This window comes from Oryctolagus cuniculus, chromosome 20 (genome assembly GCF_051225735.1).
Source record: "Oryctolagus cuniculus isolate XC-2025 breed Fujian yellow rabbit chromosome 20, ASM5122573v1, whole genome shotgun sequence".
Classification (NCBI taxonomy): Eukaryota; Metazoa; Chordata; class Mammalia; order Lagomorpha; family Leporidae; genus Oryctolagus; species Oryctolagus cuniculus.
This window is the reverse complement of record NC_142886.1, coordinates 19,672,372-19,697,228: the sequence shown is the minus strand read 5'-3', so window position 1 is coordinate 19,697,228 and position 24,857 is coordinate 19,672,372. Positions and strand designations below refer to the sequence as shown.

The following is a 24,857-nucleotide window of genomic DNA, read 5'->3' as shown; positions in this document are numbered from 1 at the left end:
AACTCGCAGGGGAGGGCGGCTCAGCCTCGGGCGGGCAGCATCTCTCCCTCCCTTCACTCCCCCACCCCCCATGACAGCCCCAATTCTGGTGGCCCCGATTGGCTGGGAGTGGCAGGTGAGCCGGCGGGAGGCCGGCCTCAAGCGCCAATCAGGGCGGGCGCCGGCTGCGGGGCCGGGCTCCGCGCGCCCGGAAGGTCCCGGCGGGTCCCCCCGGCCCGGGGATTTGGCCACAGGCCTCCCCGCCCCCACCCCGGGCGTCCCGCCCTACCCCCGGGTTCCTTCTGGTCGTGCGGCGCCCACTTGGGGACGGAGGACGCGTCTGCTGGGTCGTGGGCGGGAGTCATTCCTGCAGATCCCGACTCGCCGATGGGCCGGGGGTAGGAGGGCGCAAGGGTGTGGGGTCGGAGCACTAGGCTTGGAATCCCAGCTCGGTGCCCGCATAGCTCCTTGGTTTTCTCACCGGTGGAAGTGGAGCTGCCCTGTGGCCCCTGGAGCGGGCGGGGACCTCGGGTAGACTTGGGTAAGTGCCCATATGCCGCCCCAAGGAGAGGCTCCATCCGTCAAGGTAGCGGCCCCTCCCCGCGCCTGGCCGGGATCGGATTTCTTTTCCTGGAACTTGACTTGACTGTCGGCATTTGGCACTCGGTGCCAATCTGCAACTGTCACTGCGGTTTGTGCTCCTGATCTGTGCTCTGCGCGCCTGGGCCACGCTCCGCGGCGCTGGGGGCTTCGTCCCCTTCGGCTCCCTGCCTCTCTCTTGGGTTGGGGTCTGCCGACCGGCCCACGTTCAAATCCCTGGGGACCTCCCTCACCTCTGCAGTTTGGAAGCGCCAGGTTAGCCCCGCGGCGCTCGCCCGTTCCGGAGGCGAGAGACCGCCTACGGGAAGGGAGCACGCTGCAGTCACCCGGTTCCGAAGCCGGGAGCCGCAGGCGGTCGCTGGCTGCAGTGACGCACCTGTGCCCTTGGGGCAGCCACTTGAAATCAGACTGGCGCTGAAGCTGGCGAACAGGTAGCCCGGTCACTTTATTCTCTTGTCCCAAGTAAGAGAACTGAGGTGTACTTTCTACACTACTGCAAAAAGTTCCCGGAAAATAATTAAAAGTTACATTTATTTTGGTGCAAAAATGTTTTGAAAACATGCATACAAGGTTTTCTTCAATGCACGTATGAAAAATGCATGTTATGAACACACTGTGCGAGACAGCCTGCTGTCTAACCTGTCTGGCTCCTCCCCACAGGCCTTAGGGTTTGACCCCCTCCCTGGGGGCCACCCAAGGTCTCACAGTTATGAATGTAGTTAAGAAGGGGGCCTCCCCGGGGGCTTCCTTTGTCACCGCCCTGGCAGCCTTGCCTTCTGCTGGCTCCTCACCACTCAGAGGAGCCCACCTGCCTTCCCTGGGCTTCTAGAACACCTCAGGTCTCAGCTGTGCACAGGGCCCAGGGCCGGGAGCATCAGGTGGGAGGAGTCAGGAGCAGGAAGGTGATGATGATGAGGGCCCAGGGGTAGAATACAAAGAGGATATTGCATGTTTTTGCCTGTTTTTGACACATGTTCTAATGCTTAGAAAGTTCCCAGTCTTGCTTTTTCCAAGATGGAAGCTAAAATCTGTTAGAAGTGATGCAAAAACAATTCTCCAGGGTGGTGGGGAGGGGGGCAGGCCCTTGGCCTTGCAGGTAAATCCCTGCTGGGGACACCCACAGGCCACGTCGGAGTCCTGGATTCAGGTCCCAGCTCCACTCTGGATTCAGCTTCCTGCTCATGCACACCCTGGCAGGTGGCAGGCGATGGCTCAAGTGCTGGGGTTCCTGCCACCCACATGGGAGACCTGGATGGAGTTCCCAGCTCCTGGCTTTGGCCTGGCCCATGCCTGGCTGTCAGTGGTATCTGGGGAGTAACTCAGGGGGTGGGGAGATCTCTTGCTATCTCTCTGCCTCTCAAATAAATGTGTGTGTGTGTGTGTGTGTGTGTGTATTTGGATTCTGACTTGTGATGGAGAGGAAGACAGAGGATTTAATCAGTTTACAGCTGTGGGCCAAACCGGAAGAACTATTTCACATTTCTGAACGTATGCAGACACCAAACCCAGGCAGCCCCCACATCCCAGTTACAGTCCCAGTCAATCCAGAGTGCACGTGTTTCTCTAGGGACTGTACCCACCCCCACCCCCCAGCCCCCGCCTTCCCAGAGCCCCCTCTCACCATTCTAATCCAGAGCCAGTGTAGCATGAATGTAAACAGCTAATGCTTTCCTTACCCCGAGTTTCCTTATTATACACGCTCTTGGCTTATAGGGCACGTGCTGTAGCCTTGCTGCTCGTAGCTGCGGGAACTTGTCTGGGGACTTGGCCCTTAACTGGATAGCATCTCTGTGAGCTCAATAAACCCTTCTAGTTCAGAGCCCCTGGGTCTCCGGAGCTTGGGCCTGTGGGGTGGAGTTTTCTCATCATGGACACGGGGACAGTACTGAGTCCTAGGTGACAGCATGAGCAAAGCCCAGGTGCGAGCAGGTGCTTTCCAAGGGAAGGCGGTGGCAAAGGCATCCGACTTGCTTTGGGCCTCAGCCGAGGCTGCAAGGTTGTGTTCCTGGTGCAGTGGCAGCCCTGGCTCCGGCTGCGGTGTCGCCACACGGAGGCGGGCTCCCGCAGCCCAGGAACGGCAGCAGGAAGTGCCCGGTGGCAGCTGCCGCTTCCTGCTCAGGCCACCTCTGCAGCTTGCTCTTGGGCGTCATTGCTGGAAGCTTCATTGCAGGCCTGCACCCCCCCCCCCCCGCCGCCGCCCCATCCTTTTAAGTAAATTCATTCCTTTCCTGCTGAATCAGGTCAGTAGCAGCTTGGGCTGCTCGTGGTGAGAACTAGCAATGAGCATAGACCTGTGGGGAAAACGGGAGGAGAGGGAGGGTACCCGCCGTCATCCGTAAGAAGTCCTTGCCGGGGGGACGGAGCGAGTGAGCACACCTGACCCCAGGAAAGGCTGGGGGCCTCCAATGGCGGAAATGGGCAAGGGATTTTCTCCAGTGGCAATGAGGTCCCAATCCTTGCCTGCCCCCTCCACGTGCTGGACGCCTGAACAGACCCTGGTACCCGAGGTTAAGGCCGGCTGGAAAGACCGCCCTGGGGTCAGCAGTGCGAGTCTGATGGGCACTTGGGTGCCTTTTGTCCCCCTCTATGAAACATTCTGGGTGGCGCCAGGTCAGCCCTGGGAGAAGCCGCTTCTGCGTCCCCTGTGTTCTCCACCAGGCTGGTGGGAGTGCTGAATGTCTGGCTGATAGATCTGCAGGAGACCAAACAACAGGGCGCTAACCCAGGGCCCCGATCAAGTGGCTCAGCGCCACCCAGTCTTATGAGAGCAGTCAGCCCAGGCTGGAGCCACACTGGCAGCCCCTGCTATGGTGTGGCCCCCAGAGGCCCCTGGGTTTGAGTTTTCGTTCTCCATGTGGGGTGGGACCCTTAAGAGGTGGGCCTAGGAAGAGCTCCTTAGTTCACTGGGGGAGCTGCCCCAGGAAGGGATTCAGGCAGCTTTCGTGGGAACCCGGAGTCCTTGTGAGATCGAGCTGGTGCTCAAGCTTGAGCCTGAGCCCTGAGGTGGCGTGGCCTCCTGTCTGCTGGACATGATCCCTCCCTGTGATGCTCCTGCCCTTGTCACCTGCCACGAGGGACACAGCCGGGGGAGGGGCTTGCCAGGGCCTGCGCCATGCTGCTTGGATTTTCAGGATCCCAAACAGGGAGTTAAATGAACCCAGAAAGCTGGGCTGCCTCCAGCATTGTTACAGTAGCAAGAAATAGATCAATAAGGCCCCAGGTGAGACGGCTCTTCTCTCCACTTGGGCTCCCTTGCACTGGACTAGATACAAGGGGACTTCAAAAAGCGGGTGGAATAATGGAATTAAAAGACTTTATTTTGCTGCAAAATTTTGTTTAAATCCATGTCTAGTGTTTGCATAATATGCATTTCCCGTGAACTTTTGGAAGACCCCTACTAGGTTCTGTTCTCATCAGCAGGGTCAGCCTTTTGCTGGGCTTCTACCCTCTCCCTGCCCAACTGCTCACACCCAAGGCTGCAGGTGTTTCTGGGGCTGACAAGAGGACATTCCTGGCCTGCCACCTGCCAGCCACCAGCCACTTCACGGCACTGATGTGGGCTCTTGGTGTCCGCAAAGCTGTGAGCAGCCCAGGGCTCGGACACTCGGAAGGCTCTGTGCGCCCTCTTGTGGGGGATGCGTGCATTAAAACAGATACCTTAATTTGGCTTCTAGCAGCAAGTGCAGTTATCTATTTGGGGTGGGAGACAGAAGCGCTGAATCTGGCCCATAAAGCCATAGCCATTTATTGCTCCAGTGTCACACACCCTCCTACAACAGCTACTGGAGAGCCAGGGTGCTGGCCCTCACCCAGGACAGAAGTGCAATTCGTGGAATCAGGTGCCAAAGGCTGGGGATGAGCACTCTCTCCATTTCCGCTCAGTGAAAAGGCTATGGACTTTGAAACTCTTGTGGCTTCCAACTCTGTATTATTTTGGAATATTTCTTCCAGCCTCAATAGCACATTTTTGTTTTTATTTTTCTGGTTTTTTTTTTTTTTAATTTATTTGACAGCTAGAGTTAGACAGTGAGAGAGACAGAGAGAAAGGTCTTCCTTTTTCCGTTGGTTCACCCCCAAAGTGGTCGCTACGGCTGGCACTGCACCAATCTGAAGCCAGGAGCCAGGTGTTTCCTCCTGGTCTCCCACGCAGGTACAGGGACCCAAGCACTTGGGCCATCCTCCACTGCCTTCCTGGGCCACAGCAGAGAGCTGGCCTGGAAGAGGAGCAGCCGGGTCTAGAACCCGGCGCCCATATGGGATGCTGGCGCCACAGGTGGAGGATTAACCAAGTGAGCCACAGTGCCGGCCCTCTGGTTTTTCTAAGTACCGAGCAGGATGAACAAGAGCCAGAAGAGAAAATGTAACACAAGTTCTACTCCTGCTGCACCCTTGGCCCTGGGGCAAAATGCAATTCCGACAGAAGGAAACACAGGTGGGAGCGGAGGCTTTGGGGAGATAGTGGTGGAGGCCGAAGTGTCGGAAGGTGGTGGGCAGGGACACTTTCCCATTCCAAGGTGTGTTCCCTTAAGCCAGGGAGCAGAGGGTACAGGAATGCTGGGAGAGAGAACCAAAGGATGGGAGGTAGGGTGGGCACCTCTCCAGGCCGAGGCTGGTCCTCTGTACATAACAACACAGATGTCCAGGGTGGGATGAGGGGCCTCAGGCCCCAACCAAAAAGTGGGGGAGATAAGTGAGGTCACAACATCCTCCCCCAGGGCTGCCTCTATAATTCCTCCCGCAGGGGCCAGGAGGCCAGTGGTGTAGCGCAGTGGGTTAAACCACAGCTTGAGACATCTGCGTCCCACATTGGAGCGCCAGTTTGAGTCCCAGTTGCTCCACTTCCAATCCAGCTTCTGCAAATGTGCCTGGGAAAGCAGCAGTAGATGGCCCAGGTACTTTGGGCCTCTGCCACCCAGGTGGGAGACCAGGATGGAGTTCCTGGCTTCTAGTTTCAGCCCGGCCCAGGCTGGGCTGTTGCAGCCATTTGGGGTGTGAACCAGTGGATGCAGGTTCTCTTTTTCTCTGTTTCTCTCCCTCTGACACACTTTCAAACAAACAAATAATTTTTTTATTTTGAAAAATTTATTTATTTAAGTATTTATTTAAAGACTTATTTATTTATTTGAAAGGCAGAGTTACACAGAGAAGGAGAGGCAGAGAGAGTGAGGTCTTCCATTCATTGGTTCACTCCCCAGTTGGCCGCAATGGCCAGAGCTGCCAGGAGCCAGGAGCTTCTTCCAGGTCTCCCACACGGGTGCAGGGGCCCAAGCACTTGGGACATCTTCTAGTGCTTTCCCAGGACATAGCAGAGAGCTGGAGCTGGATGGGAAGTGGAGCAGCTGGGACTTGAACCAGCACCCATATGGGATGCTGGCACTGCAGGTGGCAGCTTTACCCACTATGCCACAGCACTGGCCCCTGTATTATTTATTTGAAAGGCAGAGTAACAGAGCGGCAGAGGCAGAGAGATCCTCCATCAACTGGCTCACCCCCCAAATGGTTGCAACAGCCAGAGCTGGGCTGATCTGAAGCCAGGAGCCAGGAGCTTCTTCCAGGTCTCCTGCATGGTTGCAGAGCTGGGCTGATCTGAAGCCAGGAGCCAGGAGCTTCTTCCAAGTCTCCTGCGTGGTTGCAGGGACCCAAGCACTTGGGCCATCTTCTACTGCTTTCCCAGGCCACAGCAGAGAGCTGGATCAGAAGTGGAGCAGCTGGATCCCAAACCTGTGCCCATATGAGATGCCAGCACTGCAGCGCCAGCCCCAAAATAAATAAATCTGTAAAAGAAAAACAAAAACACTCCTCCTCTTCCTCCCATGGCCAGCAACCTGAAAATTGCTATTGTAGCAAAACCACCTTTGGGAGGCACCAGCTGAAAATATCCGGCAAGGGTACTGACCACATCCTGTGATGACCTATATCCCACCATGATACCATTATAGCAAAATCACCATGGCTGACACTCCTACTCCCATCATGCACTTCCTACCATGACACTTCAGAGACTTCCTAAAAGGCCAGAAAATGGGAAGTCACCAAATTCCTGGAAACCCCACCCAAAGCAGCACCCATGCCTCCAGATCGCATAAAGGCATGACCCCAAGCTTCACAGGTGGCAGCCCACTTCTGAGCCTGCCTGCATTTCCTCTGTGTGTACTTTTGCTTTGCTAATAAATCTTACTCCCCTGCTACTGCTCACCTTTACATCTCATCCCTGAATTCTTTCATGTGCCAGAGAGAACCTGGAATCCTTGGCCCAACGAGCCAGCTCCACCTTAGGACTTGGAGCCTGCTGATCCTCATATCCTTGAGTCACCTGTGCTATGACAGAACTTGGGCCAGCCAGGACCATAGCTGAGAAGTGACGCTGGTCAGAGCTGCGGCAGGGATTACAAAGACCGTGGCTAGATCCAATGAGCTGAATCCGAAAGCTTAGAAGTCATCCAAGGAACTGACACGACTCATGTCTGCCTCTAGTCCACCTGCTGCAGCCAGCGGCATCGCCTGCGCAGAGCCCATGTTCCTGGGAGCCACTAGGCCTTAGCCCATGAAGGGTCTCCTGCCCACTGGGCTCAAAGCCCCCTGGACATGCATTGAGTCCCCTACCCCACACAGCCTGTGGGGCCCTGAGCTGGCCTGTCTTGGCGCTTTGCTCACTGGCGTGCACTGTGTTTTTCCTGTGAATCCTTGAGCCACCAGCTCCTTGAGGGCTGTTAGTGACTTACTCACCACCTGACAGCCGGGTCCCTAAAAGGACTCGCTGAGCCCTGCTGAATGAAACGGAGGAGGCACGGGACACAGCCTCCAGCCCCGACCACCCCTGGACAATGTGGGACCTCGGTTATCAAGTCCTGCCCCAGTCTTCCAGTCACAGGCAAGCAATCCAGTTCCTTCCAACCTCATTCACCCCCCTCGCCCTGGGGGCTTTCTCTTCTCAAGGCTTCTGAATTTGTCAGGATTCCCCTCTTGAGTGTGGCAGCCAGAGTGAGTTGAGACACATGTTTTCCTCACATTCCATCCAAAAACTGTAAAACTGGGCAATGCTAATGCTGCAACAGAAACCAGCAGCTGAGCCAAAAATGGGATCCAGGTCTTCCAATGCCCGAATCAGTCCAACACGACCTAAGGGCAGTTAATAGTAGATTAGGAACCTGAACCCAGTTAATTTCCCACCTGGACCTTCATTCCCCAGATGGCTGTGGTGGCTGGGGCAGGGCCAGGTGGCAGCCAGGAGCCTGGAACTCCCACATGGGTGCAGGAGCCCAGGCACTTGGGCCATCATCCACTGCTTTCCCAGGTGTATTAACAAGGAGCTGGGTCAGAAGCAGAGCAGCCGGGACCAAACTGACATCCTGACACGGGACGCCAGCATCGCCAGTGGTGACTGACCCGCTGTGCCACAGCACCGCCTCCCCCGTTGACTTCTCTGTTGTCCGTTTCCATAGCCAACTCGCGAGTGCGAGGCCAAGGCAGAGCTCCACGAGAGGCCAGCGGGCGTTTCTGCCGGGGGTCAGGGCAGCAGCTGAGGAAAGGCGAGGTAGAAATGAGAAAGTGCCCCGCAGAGCGGACCAAATCATTTAACAACATGGGTTCAGAACCTCTCTGCCTGCAGCTGATACCCTAGAGGGGAAGAGGAATAAAGTAAAAAACATGGGGCAAGTGGAGCAACTGACGGGGACACCCACACACCACTGCAGAGTGCCTGGTTCTAGCCTCAGCCACTCTGCACCGCTGATCCAGCTTCCTGATAATATGCCTGGGACGCAGCAGGTGATGGTTCACATCCTTGGGTTCCTGCTATCCCCATGGGAAACCTGGATGGAGTTCCTGGCCCTTGGCTTCGGCCCATCCTAGCTCTGACTGATGCAGGCATTTGGGGAGTGAATCAGTGGATGGAAGATCTTTCTGTCTCTGTCACTCTGCCTTTCAAGCAAAAAAAAAAAAAAAAAAAAAAAAAAAAAAAATTAAAGATGTATTTATTTATTTGAAAGGCAGAGTGACAGACAGGCAGAGGCAGAGAGAGAGAGAAAGAGAGGTCTTCCATCCGCTGGTTCACTCCCCAGATGGCTGAAATGGCCGAAGCTGCGCTGATCTGAAGCCAGGAGCCAGGAGCTTCTTCCGGGTCTCCCATGTGGGTGCAGGGGCCCAAGGACTTGGGCCATCTTCTACTGCTTTCCCAGGCCACAGCAGAGAGTTGATTAGAAGTGGAGCAGCCAGCACTCCAACTGGCACCCATATGAGATGCCGGCACTGCAGGTGGCAGCTTTACCTGCTACATCACAGCGCCGGCCCCTCAAATAAAATCTTAAATGAAAGTAATCAACACTACAGAAAAAGAACCACAACAGCGTAAGGAGCAGGAGGGTGGAGGTTACAGGATTAGAGTTTCAAGCAGGGTGGCCACAGCAGGCCTAACTCGAGCAGACCTTGGATCCAGACCTGAAGGAGGTGAGGAGGCAGCGGAAGAGCAAGCCAGATACAGGGACAACGCAGACACAGGGCTGCTTGCGTCTAACGCTACAAAAGCAACACAAAGTGAAGAACCGCTGCAACCCTAGTGAAGCCCTTTCTCCCACCCCTATTAAATGTTTCCACATTATTTGAAAAAGGCAAAGATCTTCCACTCACCTGTTCACTCCCCACATGTCTGCAGAAGCTGGGGCTGGGTCAGGAGGAAGCCAGAGCCGGGAAGTCAATCCGGGTGTCCCATGAGGGTGGCAGGGACCCTCTAGTTGAGTCATCACCTGTTTCCTAGTGTGTGCATTAGCAGGAAGCTGGAATTGGAAGAGGAGCGGGTACTCGAACCCAGAACCTCTGGGCTGAATGCCCGTGATCACTCTGATCTCAGGGCAGCAGTGTGAACAGGCACAATGTGGACTTCCTGAGATGTCAGAGCCCACTGCTCCAGGCAGAAGAGGGAGGCAGCATTTTGCTGGAAGGCTTCTGAGGAGATGGCAGGAATCATACATACCATTACTCCTTTGCTGGTTTGCTCCATGAAGCGAGGTTTTCAAGCAAGATGTAATGCCCAGGGCAGGATATATAACCAACTGTAGCATGTGTGTTGACATACAGAAAAGTGGCATAAAGCAGGCCAGTAATAATTCATGAAATCTAATGACTGAGGGGCCGGCACTGTGGCATAGTGGGTAAAACTGCTGTCTGAGTGCCGGCATCCCATATGGGCGCCAGTTCAAGTCCTGGCTGCTCCACTTCCGATCCAGCTCTCTGCTATGGCCTGGGAAAACAGTAGAAGATGGCCCAAGCCCTTGGGCCCCTGCACCCGCATGGGAAGACCTGGAGAAAGTTCCTGGCTCCTGATTCCAACCGTTGCAGCCAACTGGGGAGTCAAACAGCGGATGGAAGACTCTCTCTCTGACTCTGCTCTCTCTGTGTAACTCTTTCAAGTAAATAAATAAATCTTTTAAAAAAATCTGATGACTGAACCTAAAAATTACCTGTTTCTATGACACACTGTCACATCTAGCATGTATTATATTTAAGTAGAAAGGGGCCCCAGCACTAAAGTCCACACTGGGAGAAAACATTTATCAAATTCACAACTTATACTTCTATTTAAATCTCTGTGTCCAAGGTCGGCTGTTCACAGCATTTATAAAGACATAGATAGCTCTGCCCTTTCAAGTGAACCCACTTTGATTGGCATATGCTGCTTGTCTTTTCTGGGGGAGCTACTTTCATAAATAGTATGTGCTAACAACAATGGCCAGGGGGCAGGCATCACGGTGCAGCAGGTTAAGCTGCCACCCGGGACACACGCATACCGTGTCAGAGTGCCTGGCTCAAGTCCCAGCTACTCTGTGCTGGAAGCGTCCTGCTTACACGCCCGAGAGGCAGCAGATGGTTCCTGCCAACCACATGGCAGACCTACCTGGAGTCCCTGGCTCCTGGTTTTGACCTGGCCCAGCTCTGGCTGTTGCAGCCATTTGTGGAGTGAACTAGCAGATGGAACTCTCTCTCTCTCTCTGCCTTCCAGTTAATAATTATTGTTTTAAAATGGCAAGGTAGGGGGCTGGCACTGTGGCATAGTGGGTAAAGCTGCTGCCTCTATATAACATCCCATATGGGCTCCAGTTCAAGTCCCGGCTGCTCCACTTCTGATCCAGCTCTCTGCTATGGCCTGGGAAAGCAGTAGAAGATGGCCCAAGTCCTTGGGCCCCTGCACCCACGTGGGAGACCTGGAAGAGGCTCCTGGTTTCAGATCAGTGCAGCTCCGGCCATTGTAGCCATCTGGGGAGTAAACCAGCAGATGAAAGATCTCTCTCTCTCTACATAACTCTGCCTGTCAAATAAATAAACCTTTAAAAAAATATGCCAAGGTAAAACCCAAGACAATGACCTGTGTCTTCTGGGGACAGATGCTGTATTGCATCCTTAAATTTTCCTTCCCTGCTTCCCTCCTCTCTCCCCGAAGGATGTGCGTGTAGTAGAAACATCTTTTCGCCTCCACAGCGTTTCACTACCTTGTATAATGTTCAAAGGTAGGTCCAGTCTGGTCTTCAAACAGAAAAACTGGATAAGTAATACGCCAGTCACATAAGGTATGCACTAATAAAAATTTAATATCATAAAACAAATCAGAAAACAGCAATTTTTTTAACCATTCACAATTAAAGTGGAAAGAGACAAAATTATAAGGCAGCCATCCATGGAATGATTTCATGTTTACAAAGGATCCAGAAAAAGGGACATTTAGAACCACTGCCCAGGCCACTGAGCCAGGGGAACTGCAGTGTTATCCCGCTATCCCACGAGACTCCAACTTGTTGGAAGATGCCATCAGAAAAAAGGCCAATGCGTCTCCCGTGTGAGCAACTGCGTTAGGCTAAGCCCACGCAGAGATCTCCTAATGCTTGTCTAGTCCTTTCTCACAAGCCACAACTTCCCGTCAGGTCTCCCAGGTAACTCTGGGAGTCTCTGGTAAAAACAGGTTACATCCTGAGTCTTCATTTCACAGCAACTCCACCAGTGCTTGTGGGTGACGTGGGCCATTCTATACTGAGCAGAAAGTTTGTGACGTGAGGAAGCTCCCCCCGCAGAGCATCTGAGGAGGGCTCTCTCCTCGAACTGCAGCAGTGGAGGGTGAATCTGGTCATTATTCTCAGTCTCTCCAAGGGGTCCGAAAGGCAGAACATTCTTTGGGGGCTTGTGCTGTTGACATAGAGTTCCCATGTTCAGTACCTAGCTACCGTGTGTCAGGGGCTTAATACACTCCAGTGCTGGTGTGTCCTCCTAGTTCTACACCTTGAAAAGGAGAAAAATTGGATAGAAAACACTAAGAAGTAGGCTGCTACCAAAAAATTACACTTTCCTTTCTACAAAGAAATGGCACCTCCAAACAGCCCCTCTCTTTTTCTAATGATTCACAATGCTCCAACAGGGCGGACTCAGCTACTCTGAACTGGGAAATAAAAAGGCGAGGGAGGGGGAGAACACACAGCCTCTCAGGTAGTACCATTCCCAACATTATGTTTTGGTGCAGAAACTTTGCCTACAACACAGAAAGCTGACAACAGCATGCACAGGAAAACCGAATCAAACCTGGAACATCACTGCTTTGCTGAGACGGAGACCGAGCTGCAGCGAGGGGAACGGGTTAACACGGCTCTACTTCATTCGCCTGCAGGAGAGCACTCGGAACCTGAAAACTCTCTACCAGGAAGAGGGAGCGGAACTGCAACTCATTAACTTTGGTTCTGAGGAAGGACCATGCTTTTCACCACCAACTGCGATTCTTTGGTAGCCAATAATTCCTTCTGTAATCACGGCAGCGACTTCTGTTTTGCCAGTGTCTTCCAGTGTGTTGGGACGTTAAGGCATCCACATCTCAGGAGGCAGTTTGAAACCGGAGGAAGGAACCGGAACGTGCCCGAGTGAACACGGATGTGGCCTCTTGTGCACGAGCGGGTGCTCCCTCCAGGAAGGCGGCCTCGGCCGTGCTGCTGGCCTCCTGGCTGCCTGCAGCTGCATGTGAGCCCTGTAGATTTATATGGCTATTTCTGCCTGCTGCCCAGGACAGAAAATGAGTAGTTCCTGGGGCAGCAGCTACAAAATCGGGGAAAGCCCATAGCTTCTGAGAGCTGAAAGGGCCTTGAAAGGTTTGCTTGTTAATAGTAAGGTCCACAGGGGAAGGCAAATTTGTAAGTCAGATGTTTTAATTCTTGCAAGATACTCTAGCCAAACTTTTAAGCAGGATGGCAAGGCACTGCTGCGGGAGGCTTTGGCCAGCAGAACAAACTTCTGACCATTGCACACGTCAATATTATAGAAAACACTACTATTCGAACCAAACCAGACACTAAAATTTGCGATTATGTGACAAAGTCAGTTTCCAGAGAGAATCAAGGCACCCGTGGCGGAACCTAGATGGGACCCCAAGCCTCTCATAAGCCAGCTGTGGCCATCTACACAGGAGAGTCACTGAGACTTTCCACACTGTCCCTCTTGATTTGAAAACTTTGTGCAGTGGTTGCCAGACACTAGGTAGAACCACAACCTATTTATGCTGCTTCCTCCACTGCAGCCAGCAGGGGGCTCACAAGTTTTATTTCCACAGCTGCTGACTCAGTGACAAATCTACAAAAGAACAAAAAGCAATCACAGGCATGCTGGCTTCTGCATCACATTTTATAAAACATTTTTACAAATGACTAAATTCACTGCCCTGAAGAAATTAGTCTTGGTTCCCTCTTGATGCGATGTGTTTTGAAATGGTACAGAAAATCAAAATAAATTAATAATACAATATTATACACTTATTTGACAAAACAGAGCTTAGGCATATTTTGGCAAATATGAAAAAAATCACCCTAGCTTGTTAAACATTTTTGCTATCTCAGCTGTTTGAATAGGTGACTGAGTCAACTCACACACCAGGGGGTGATATCTTAAGGGGTTAACAAAGCTGCACTTGACACAAAGGTAACTTCTTTGAACGGAACAGAGATAGAGACACTGTTATCTTCATCATCACAGTTCAAGAAGTGGTTGTCCTCAGAGAACTCCTCTCACACAAGTATTAACATCACCACCGCCAATAAGCAGCAAAGTGTGAGGAGGAGGGGCTGGAGGGAAAAGTCAGGAGAGAAGCACGAAGAGAAGAAGGGACAAGAGACATGATTTCAACAAGCTTTAAATCAACAGGCCAACACTTCCCACTATGACACACAGAGACCTGCTTCACTGCTACAGGTGCTGATGTGAGCAGACACAGCGCACCCCAAGCTGACCAAGTATTTAGCCAGAGGGAAAAACATGTAAAAGAAACAGCCACAGCAAAAATCCCACGAATTTTGGTAGTCTTATTTTAAAAAGATTACTACAAAGATGTCAATAACCACCCAAGTTCACTTAAAATTTATCCCTTCATTTCCAAAGATACTTTGTGATCTAACTGTTGAAAGGAAGCCTAGGCCTGAGCCTACTAGAACTTGGCTCCTCTAAGAATGTGTTGGGGGCAGGTATTCTGCGAAGGAAAACTTGAATAGAAATGCTACAAAGGCCTCCTCACCTCCTCAGAAGCTGGTCCTACCCGTTTGGAGGCCAGCTGCTCCCGCACCGGAATGGCAGGCCGTGAGAAGCCCATGCAGAGAGAGCTCTTTCTGTCCCTGCAGACGTCCCTTTCCAGGGCACAAAGTCACCGTCAGTGTGGCCTGCATAATTTTCCCGACTCCAGCCCCCAGTGGACTGCAGTCACTGTGAGCATCGAGGAAGAGTGGGTGCTGTGACCTTCTATCAAGGCATGTGGCACGGATGCTAGAGCACCAGGCTTACATGGCGAGAGCCATGTCACACACCAATGGGCAAGGTGCCAGAGCCTCTACACTAACAACGAGGGTCAGTTCAATTACAGAATACTGTATTTTCATAATTACTATTTCATTGTGAGTATGACGTTCTCCACTTTTCTTTAAAACTAAATTCCATCTTCCCTGAGAATAGGGTTAAGAGAAACATCAAAACTCAAAATGCCAAGGGCCCTTTAAAAGACAACACAGTGGAATGTCTACACCTAATTGTAATGTGTTGTTTCTACTCTAAAAGCATTCCCATGTCTCCAGGTTTTCATCTCACCTCCCTCTGGACTCTAGGAATACAGGTGGAGATGGGCAAGGCCAGACAAGACTGAGGAGGCGAGCAGCTGTCACGTGCCGGGCTGTTCTCACTGGACGGCAAGGAACCCCTGGCCGGGGCTGCCGCCTGAACACTTAGTGCTGGTGTCCTACTGACAGGATGAGTGGGATGAGGCAACCCAGAACCAGGGCTGCCACTTCCAGGCGGCTGAGGCCTCTCCCTCCGCTGGTGTCCGGTTTGTGGCTGTGCCCCATTCCGCCCACTTCGGGGAGGACGTGTACTGTGGCCACGTAAAGAAAGGTCCCGGCAGAGAAAAGCATGGCCACTCCAGTGGCATTGACCTCTGAAAGGGCTTCTTTACTGCTCTGTGAATTACAAGAGAGAAAGAGACACACTGAATCAATGAGTTCAGGGAGGAAGTCTCAATGAAACACACCCGACACTCACACCTGGGGCGCCTGGGACACTGTGGGGCTCCTGGATTCACAGTGATTTTATGTTACTGGTAAGAAGCTTCCAAATAAGGGTTGGAGAATATTAGTGCTTTTTAACATTTTGCATGTAAACTGACAATGTATCATTGTGTATATGGGGTATTTATGGGGTATACAAAGTAATATTATGACTTGTGAATACAATGTAGAATTAAATCAACCTAATTAACAAACCTATCACCTCAAATATGTACCCTTTTTTTGTGATGAAAACATTTGAAATTTATTCTTTCTGCAATTTTGAAGTGTGTAATAATATACCATTATGAACCATTTTTACCGCAACTGTCTTTTAAAACAAACTTCAAGGGCTAGTCGAACAGGTTTGGCCTGCATGACGCTGGAGAGGGAATCAGCAACATACTAATGTGGATGTTATATTTCAGACACGAATTCATTCATGCTTACAGTTAACGAACATTCCCTACGCACCAGCCTCTAGGCCAGGTGCTTGAGACACAGCGGCAACCAAGACATAGTAACTGCTCTCACACAGCTGAAATGTACTTCATAGGGTAATCTTCATCCAACTAATTTCAACTTTTCCTCTTAAATAAGTGGACTTATGGATATGATGACTGATTAAAATTTAAGAGAAGAACATGCAAAAAGGTTGTTTAGCCTAGAGGTTAAGGACTCCTGTGAGCAACATTGGACTGTGTGGGTTCAACCCAGCTCTGGCTCCTGATTCCAGCTTCCTACTACTATGCAGATCCCAGGAGGCAGCAGTGATGGCTCAACTAACTGGGTCCATTCCCCACCTCCCAAGCTTCGGGCTTCTAACCACTATGGGCATTTGGGGAGTGAACCAGTAGATGGGACCTGTCTCTCCTTGACTGCCTTTCAGAAAGTAGAGGGGCGTGGGTGGGTGGGTGTGCTGGCACTGTGGTATAGTGGGTTAAGCTGCTGCCAGTGACTGGTTTGTCCTGGCTGCTCCACTTCTGATCCAGCTCCCTGATAATGTGCCTGGGAAAGCACTGGAGGACGGCTCAAGTGCTTGGGGCCCTGCACCCATGTGGGGGACCTGGAAGACACTCCTGGCTTTGGCCTGGCCTTGTCCTGGCTGTTGCAGCCAAATTTGGGAGTGAACCAACAGATGGAAGATCTCTCTCTGTTAACTGTCTTTCAAGTAAATAAATAAATATTTAAAAAAAAGTTCTAAAAACTTACATTGATCTATGAAATGATAGAGTAATACATTTTTAAAATCATCTTTTTTTTTTCCTAAAAGGATTTATTTATTTGAAAGATAGTCACAGAGAGGGAGAAAGTCTTCTCTTTGCTGGTTCACTCCCCAAATGGTCACAATGGTTGGGGCTGTGCAATGGGTACCCTAGGGGTCCAAAGACTTGAGCCATCTTCCTTTGCTTTCCCAGGTACATTAGCAGGGAGCTGGATTGGAAGTGGCATAGCTGGGACTCAAACAGGCACCCATGTGGAATGCCCAGCACTGAAGGCAGCAGCTTAACCCACTACACCATAACGCCAGGCCCCAGGGTAATATTTTACACTTGATCTTAGCCAAAGGGCTGAGAAGCAATGACAGTAATATTTTATTTTAAAGATTTATTGATTTATTTATTTGAAAGGCAGATTATAGAGAGGCAGAGGCCGAGGCAGGGAGAAGAGAGAGGTGGTTCACTCCCAAGTTGGCTGCAATGGCTGGAGCTGCACCGATCCAAAGCCAGGAGCCAGGAGCTTCTTTCAGGTCTCCCATGTGGGTGCAGGGGCCCAAGGACTTGGCCTATTATTCATTGCTTTCCCAAGCCATAGCAGAGAGCAGCTTTACCCACCACGCCACAGCACCAGCCCCAGAAGTTTTTTTTTCTTTTATTTATTTATTTGACAGGTAGAGTTATAGACAGTGAGAGAGAGAGAGACAGAAAGGTCTTCCCTCTGTTGGTTCACTCCCCAAATGGCCGCTACGGCCGGTGCTGCGCCGATCCGAAGCCAGGAGCCAGGTGCAGGGGCCCAAGCACTTGGGCCATCCTCCACTGCCCTCCTGGGCCACAGCAGAGAGCTGGACTGGAAGAGGAGCAACTGGGACGGAATCAGGCACCCATATGGGATGCCAGCGCCGCAGGCGGAGGATTAACCATGGCACTGGTCCCCTCCCTAGTAATATTTTAAAAGGAACTATATAATGCTCTTTGATTGACAGATGGCAGAGCACTTGTGAATGGAAACGGGTTTCATCGCAACTCATTTGTTAGCAACTGAGATCAACAACCCCTTGATTAACAGGAAATTAACCATCTCCTGTGTCATATATCCTTTTTAATGCAAGTTTTATTTTATCAAATACTGAACTGCTTTGACACTCAGAGGTCGATGACCTTCAGAAAGGACATGTGGAAATACAGTTCTCAGTGTGGTTCTAAGATTTTCCTGCCAGGTGACCTTAAGGCAAAAATGGGCAGGGCTACTGCTACACAGCAGCCCAGGTAGACAGAATTACCGGACATGGAAAGGCCCTTCTTAGAAACAACAGATCACCCAGCCTCTGTGCTGTCAAATGACACAGGTCACACCAGGTCTGCAGCTAGGTTCAGGACAATGATAAAGAACTGCACATTTGATGTTCAACGATGGGAGAGCTGGCAGAGCAACCTGGGTCTTAGCTGAATGCCACCGTCTGCTCATGCCCGACCTCCTGCCACTCACGCTTTATGTGCCCACCTCAATCAGCAATAAGCATGGATGGTTGTGACTTACACATGTGTCAAATAAAATGAACAAAACTGGATAAGTTATGTATTAAGTACTGAAATATTATCACGTATTTGTATATTCTTGGAAATGATAAGGAAGAAATTTTCTAATAAAAAATAAGGAAATGCTAAATTTTAATCAAAAGAATTGACTTGGAATGAAAACACATACCTCACAGAGGTTTCACTTTGATGCTTTAAGAGGGTAATTTTGTTCAAAAAGTCCACACTCAGAGATCACAGGCCTAGCAGTTAAGACACCTTTGTTGTCCCTCACTGGAATGCCTGGACTCAATTCCTGGTTTCAGCTCTCCACTCCAGCTTCCCACCAGTGCAGACCCTGGGAGGCAGGACTGACAGCTTCAATTAACCAGGTTCCTGCCTCCCACATGGGAAACCCGGATTAGGTTCTTGGTTCCTAGTTCTGGCCCCACCCCAGCCCTTGCTGTTGTGGGTATTGAGGGAGTGACCCAGCGGATGGGAGGTCTCTGTCTACTCTCTCTGCCCTACAAATAAATAATTTAAAGGAAATCATCAAGTTCCCATAGACCACAGAATGAAGCAGAAGCTCGCCTAGAAAGGCTGGGGATGCTCAGGCTTACCTTACTGAGTCCTAAGTACGTCACCATGGACATGACCGGCGCTGCCAGCGCGAAGACCAGCAGGTGCTTTCTGATTCGATTCCGCTCCAGGCCAGCATGCATTAAGAAGGAAACCAGCCCAAAAGCAGCTGGTGCCTGGAAATTAAAAAGAAAGAAAGAAATTATCCCTTATTATCATCCTAGAAATATGGGTTGTTTCTATATCAAGAGGAACATGTCGGGGCTGGTGTTGTGGCGTAGTGCCGGTTTGAGTTCAGGCTGCTCCATTTCCGATCCAGCTCTCTGCTATGGCCTGGAAAACCGTGGAAGATGGCCCAAGTGCTTGGGCCCCTGCACCCACTTGAGAGACCTGGGAGAAGCTCCTGGCTCTGGCCTGTCCCAGCCCTGGCGGCTGCGGCCATTTGGGGAGTGAACCAGCAGATGGAAGATCTCTGTCTTTCTCTCTCTCTCTCTCTGTATCTCTGTCTTTCAAATAAATAAATCTTACAAAAAAGGGAAAAAAAAGAAATCCTGTCATCTAGCTAGAAGACATTACAAATGAGTAGAGTGAGTAGCATATCCAAGGAAGAAATTCAATTTCACAAACAGTAAGTTACAAAAAAAAAAGGGGGGGGGGGGAGGGAGTGCTGGCACTGTGGTGTACAAGGTTAAACATCTGCCTGCAGTGTTGGCATCCCATATAGGCACTGGTTTGAGTCCCGGCTGCTCCACTTCTGGTCCAGCTCCCAGTTGAGGGCCTGGGAAAGCAGTAGAAGATGGCCCAAGTGGTTGGGCCCCTGCACCTGTGTGCGAGACCCAAAAGAAGCTCCTGGCTCCTGGCTTCGGCCCAGCTCCTGCAATTGCAGCCATTTGGGGAGTGAACCAGCAGATGGAAGACCTCTCTCTCTCTAACTCTACCTCTCAAGTAAATAAATAAATCTTTAAAAAAGAGAGGAACAGGGGCTGGCACTATGGTGTTAACAGGTAAAGCCACTGCCTGGAGTGCTGGCATCCCATATAGGCGCCGGTTTGAGACCTGGCTGCTTCACTTCTGATCCAGCTCTCTGCTGTGGCCTGGGAAAGCAGTAGAAGATGGCCCAAGCCCTTGGGCCCCTGCACCTGTGTAGGAGACCCGGAAGAGGCTCCTGGCTCCTGGCTCCAGATCAACCCAGCTCTGGCCGTTGCAGCCAACTGGGGAGTGAACCACTGGATAGAAGACCTCTCTCTCTCTCTCTCTGCCTCCCCTCTCTCTGTGTAACTCTGACTTTCAAATAAATAAATCTTAAAAAAAAAAAAAAAAAGAAGAGGTTTAGTCAGTTCACCAAAATGAAAGCAATTACAAAACTATTTTTCCCATCTAGAAAAACATTAAAGACCAAGAGAAGTTTTAATTATGAACAAATTAATTTAATAAATTTTCCACCGAATTCTGCTTACCTTATGTAGCATTATTGCCACAAACACGATTAACTGGACACTAGTCTGTGAAGTAGAAGCTGCTGCTCCCAAAGCAACACCATCGGCTGAATTTAGAAAAAAAAGAAACATAAAATACTGTAAATAACAACAGTGTAGTGGCTGCATGTGCAGGCTTAGGGTCAGGTACAGCTGGATTTGACTCTGGAAAGCTGGGTTCAACAAAGCTATGAATTTCTTAGGGTTTTCATGAGGGTTAAATGAGGTCTCATATGTAAAGAGCTCAGCCCTGACCCAGAGTTTCCCATATGTTATTTTTGTGTCATTAACAGAAAAAGTATGATGCTCAAAAATCCATGGCTAAATTGTAATAACACAAATGCCAAAGAAGAATTTCAAAGGCAGCATCTCTTCATGATACAGATGAGACAAAATAAAAACTGAAGGACCCTACAAAGATGATCCCTACACAGTGAGTAGATACTGGTTGAATGGGAGAAGTTGACTGGGAAAGCGTGCTACTCTACAAGTCAGCACACCAGTGTGCCACCTTTCACACGCCTTTGCTTGTCACTCACTGAGACAGTCTTTCTCCTGGGACTAGGTTTCAAGTTAAATTCTGAATTGTGCCCCATCAGCGACGCTGAGACTTCTCCATTTTATAGACCTCATATGCTTAAACTGCAGCTTCAGGCATGCACTGGGCAGCAAGACTGCTCAGCACTGAAGTGCCAAGAATCTCGTCTCCATGAGGTTCTAGAGCAGAGTCAGCACACTTTTTCTTGAAGGGTCAGACAGTAAATATTTTAGGCTGTGTGAGGCTGCTTGGTCGCTTGCAGCTAACCTCTGCTGTTGCTGCACAAAAGCAGCCACAATGCAGACATTTGGCCTGTGGGTAAGTTCCTGCCACAAACCAGAGTGCCAGTGTTCAGTTCCCCTCTTGGGCTGCTGATGCCTACTATCCACATGGGAGACCTGGATCGACTTCTCAATTCCTGGTTTTGGCCCCAGCCCAGCCCCAGCCATCATGGACATTTGGGGATGAGCCAAAGAATACATTGTTTCTAAACAATACACAAACATGTGGACCTAGCTGCATTCCAATAAAACTAATTATTGAATTATGAAACAGTCTTTTTTTTTTTTTAAATTAACCATTAGAAATAATAGAAACCATTCTTAGCTTGCAAACTCTGACACTGAGTACACAGGGTTTGTGCTGGAGGACTTCATTAAGCAACCTTTCCCAAGGTCAGCCCAAGAGCATTCACTGCGGATCGTCCTTGTGACACAAACACAAGCCTTCTCCGGGTGACCAAAACCCACAAGGTTTCACTGTAATTCAACCCTACCTGCAGCATGGACGACCAGACCCAGAGTGGTGGTGATTTTGGAATTGCTAGGCCTTGGGGTTTCTGGATCTGGAGTGAAAATGAGAAGAACAGCAATAATGTGAGACAGAAACTGAACGTCGGTCTGGAAGGTGGAAGAATTTTCTGAAAGCTCTTAAAGTAGATTATTACTTTCCTTACTGCTGTCTCTTTCCTTTCTCTTTCAAACACTTAGATATCTCCCCTGCTCTGAAGAGGAGGGCAAGAGGAAACTCATTTGACCCAAACTTCCTTTAGCAAATAAACTCATGAGATGCATAACCCAGCTGCCAACTCCCTCACACCGTGGGTCTCCTCCCTCTCCAGTGAAGGTGCTCTGTGGCCTCAGACCACTTCTCGTCAACCAATCTAGTCGTCAGTCTACATCTTTGTCTTTTCCAGTCTCCCGAAACTTTTATTCTAAAATCTGTCATATTTGCCTTTCTTCTTGTGATTGCCACCATCCTAACCTAAATTTTCATCAACTCAAACCTAAATTAGCAGTAGGCTCCCCTGGGTTTCCTCTTATTTTTCCCTAATCTAATTCATCCTACATGTCCCTGTCACATGCATCTTTCAGAGCCCCACTCTTGTGATGTGTCAGTTAACTAGTTAAGAATCTGCTGCTGGGGCTGGCGCTGTGGCACAGCAAGTTAATGCCCTGGCCTGAAGCGCCAGCATCCCATATGGTTGCCGGTTCGAGTCCCGGCTGCTCCACTTCCTGTTCAGCTCTCTGCTATGGCCTGGGAAAGCAGTAGAGGATGGCCCAAATCCTTGGGCTCCTGCACCCACGTGGGAGACCCGGAAAAAGCTCCTGGCTCCTGGCTTTGGGCTGACGCAGCTCCGGCCGTTGTGGCCATCTGGGGAGTGAACCATCGAATGGAAGACCTCTCTCTTTCTGCCTCTCTTCTCTCTGTATAACTCTGACTTTCAAAGAAATAAATAAACCTTTAAAACAAACAAACAAACAAACAGCAGAATCTGCTGCTTTTCAAATTCAGTCCCAACTGCTCTACTAGGTAGGTTCTTAAGCCCTTTATCAATTCATTTCATCTTGCTTTTCACTACCCAGTCCAGTTAAACCAGTTTAACACCTTCTTAGAAAACAATCTCACTTTCCTTTTCCCAAATCGCCTCACCCCTAATTCTTGGCATTTACTCAGTGTTCCATCTGGTAGATCCAAAACCTAGACATTGTTCCCAGTCTAATCCTAGGACCACCATCCCTAAGACAGAATCAAAGATTAATCCCAACTCAGAACAACTCCCCTTGAGATGATGGTTCAGTGTAGCACTTAAGATGCTGCTTGGGGAGCCAGTACTGTGGCACTCGTAGTAGCTAAGCCACCTACAGCACTGGCATCCCATATGTGCACCTGTTCGAGTCCCAGCTGCTCCCCTTCTGATCCAGCTCTCTGCTATGGCCTGGGAAAGCAGTAGATGGCCCGTGTGTGTGGGCCCCTGAGCTCGTGTGGGAGACCCAGAGGAAACTCCTGGCTCCTAGCTTTGGATTGGCCCAGCTCTGGCCATTGCAGTCATTTAGGGAGTAAACCAGCAAATGGAAGACCTTTTTCTTTGTCTCTCCCTCTCTCTCTCTCTGTGACTCTGCCTCTCAAATAAGTAAATAAAACCTTAAAAAAAAAAAATGCTGCTTGGGAGACCTGCATCCCATTCTGGAGGGTCTAGGTTCCAGTTGCAGCTCTGCATTCAATCCCAGCTTCCTGTCAATGCACATCACAGAAGGTAGCAGATAACAGCCACGTACTGGGTCCCAGCCACCCATGTAGGAAATCCCGACACAGTTCCAGGCTCCTGGCTTTAGCTTGGCCCAGCAGCGGTTTGTTGCAGGCATTTGAGGGGAGTGAACTAATGAATGAAATATTTCTCTCTGTGTGTTTCAAACAAAACAAAAATAAATTTTAAAAATGAAAAACAACTCCCCCCTGCCAACGCTCTGTGCAGTCCAATGGTTCTTCTTTATCACCATCATTTCTACTTCAATATGTCTTAGATTCCTAGATTGACTGTACTTTTCTTTCCAACATGTCTTACAGAATATAGCACAGTACGGAGCACCCAAAAACGCTGCTTACTAAATCTTTGTTGGAGGGTACAAAGATTTAATATTTATAAGTATCACATGAAGATTTTAATAAGCAAGTAAATAATACACATATGATGTAATGTGAAATGAAGGGGACATCAGGTCAAACGACAGATGGGCATTAGTCAAATAAATTCCAGGGGATTTAATCCTTTTTTATTCCCTTTTTAAAATTTTTTTTCCAGGTCCGGCGCTGTGGCGCAGTGGGTTAATGCCCTGGCCTGAAGCGCCAGCATCCCATATGGTTGCCGGTTCGAGACCTGGCTGTTCCACTTCCTGTCCAGCTCTCTGCTATGGCCTGGGAAAGCAGTAGAAGATGGACCCAAGCCCTCGGGCCCCTGAACCCACATGGGAGACCGGGAAGAAGCTCCTGGCTCCTGGCTTCGGATCGGCACAGCTCCGGCCGTTACGGCCATCTGGGGAGTGAACCATTCGATGGAAGACCTCTCTCTGCCTCTCCTCTCTGTGTAACTCTGACTTTCAAATAAATAATCTTTAAAAAAAAATTTTTTTTTCTTTTTTTTGTTTTGTTTATTTGTATTTCATCTTCTTGAATAGCCTAGTATACTGAAAGAAAGGTTTATAATGGAAAAGGTAGATAAGTAAAGTAATATGCCACATTTTATTAATAAAGTTTATCTTCCTATTAGTTAAAGGCCCTGATTGCCCTAAGCCAACAAATATTTCAATCTCATTCTGAACTGAGAGGAACATATTTCTTACTATATGACAAGCTTGTTTTGGCCTTTCTTTTTACATAGCCTGTGATCTAGTTAATAAGTAGCATCTTAAATAAAAATTAAAAGCTTTGGAATGAAAACATTTTTCATGTCTATAGGAAGAGACTACTTCAGCGTAAGTTTACCACATGAATTAACTTTTACTAATATTTGGTAATACATAAAACCCTTTAGAGAAGAGGCAAACCATCAACAGACACAGGAAAGTCAGCAAAAACAGTGACCTCGGAGTTGAATCAGGAGGAAGAATAGCGAACACATGCTACATTTAATTATTTGTATAGGATAACAGGGCACTCCTGGGCCTATACATGTTAAATTGAAATAGACAAGAATCACAAGAAAAATGTCACAGAGGCCACTGTGGGCAACTAAGTAATGGAGCTGGAGTGAGACACCATCCAACAGAAGGTTTTTCTCATTTGCTATCTGGACTAAAATACATGAATAAAACCATTCATTCCTAACTCAAGTCTCCTAGGTCAGACTTAATTTAAAAGCTGATGGAAAACTTTATTAAGTGAATGAAGGGATGTTGGGCCTGTGTTGTGACCAAGTGAGTTAAGCTTCTGCCTGCAATGTTGGCATCCCAGATGAATGCCAGCAAAAGCCTGGCTGCTCCCTGCCAATGCTCAGGAAAGCAGCAAAGATGGCACAAGTGCCTGGGTTCCTGCTACCCACGTGGGAGACTGAGATGGAGTTCCAGGTTGTTACATTTCCTTTGTCATCTCTGATTTTACTGATTTCGGTCTTTTTTCTCTCTCTCTCTGG

The 24,857-nt window shown here is 49.7% G+C and overlaps 1 protein-coding gene and 2 long non-coding RNA genes across 5 annotated transcripts in view; 1 reads left to right on the top strand and 2 right to left on the bottom strand.

The window, feature by feature from the left end:
• The first annotated feature begins 166 nt into the window (after positions 1-166).
• Positions 167-23,852, top strand: LOC138847205 (uncharacterized). The gene is made up of 3 exons (XR_016226524.1): positions 167-520; positions 20,205-20,344; positions 23,532-23,852. It is a non-coding gene; the product is annotated as an uncharacterized LOC138847205 (long non-coding RNA).
• Positions 5,643-8,534, bottom strand: LOC149120083 (uncharacterized). The gene is made up of 2 exons (XR_016226525.1): positions 7,966-8,534; positions 5,643-7,698 (listed from the first exon to the last, which is right to left on the bottom strand). It is a non-coding gene; the product is annotated as an uncharacterized LOC149120083 (long non-coding RNA).
• SLC39A9 (solute carrier family 39 member 9) overlaps positions 11,142-24,857 on the bottom strand; it is a 48,734-nt gene continuing 35,018 nt past the window's right edge. For 2 of the 3 annotated variants that reach the window (XM_002721664.6, XM_017337702.4), the window contains exons 4-7: positions 21,225-21,293; positions 19,894-19,979; positions 18,478-18,612; positions 11,142-15,035 (exon numbers count right to left, since the gene is read on the bottom strand). In XM_002721664.6, coding sequence (XP_002721710.3) covers positions 14,805-15,035; positions 18,478-18,612; positions 19,894-19,979; positions 21,225-21,293 — 521 coding nt within the window. In that variant the 3' untranslated portion in view covers positions 11,142-14,804. The remainder of the gene's footprint in view (positions 15,036-18,477; positions 18,613-19,893; positions 19,980-21,224; positions 21,294-24,857) is intronic. The other variant, XM_051826318.3, reaches the window with a different exon arrangement.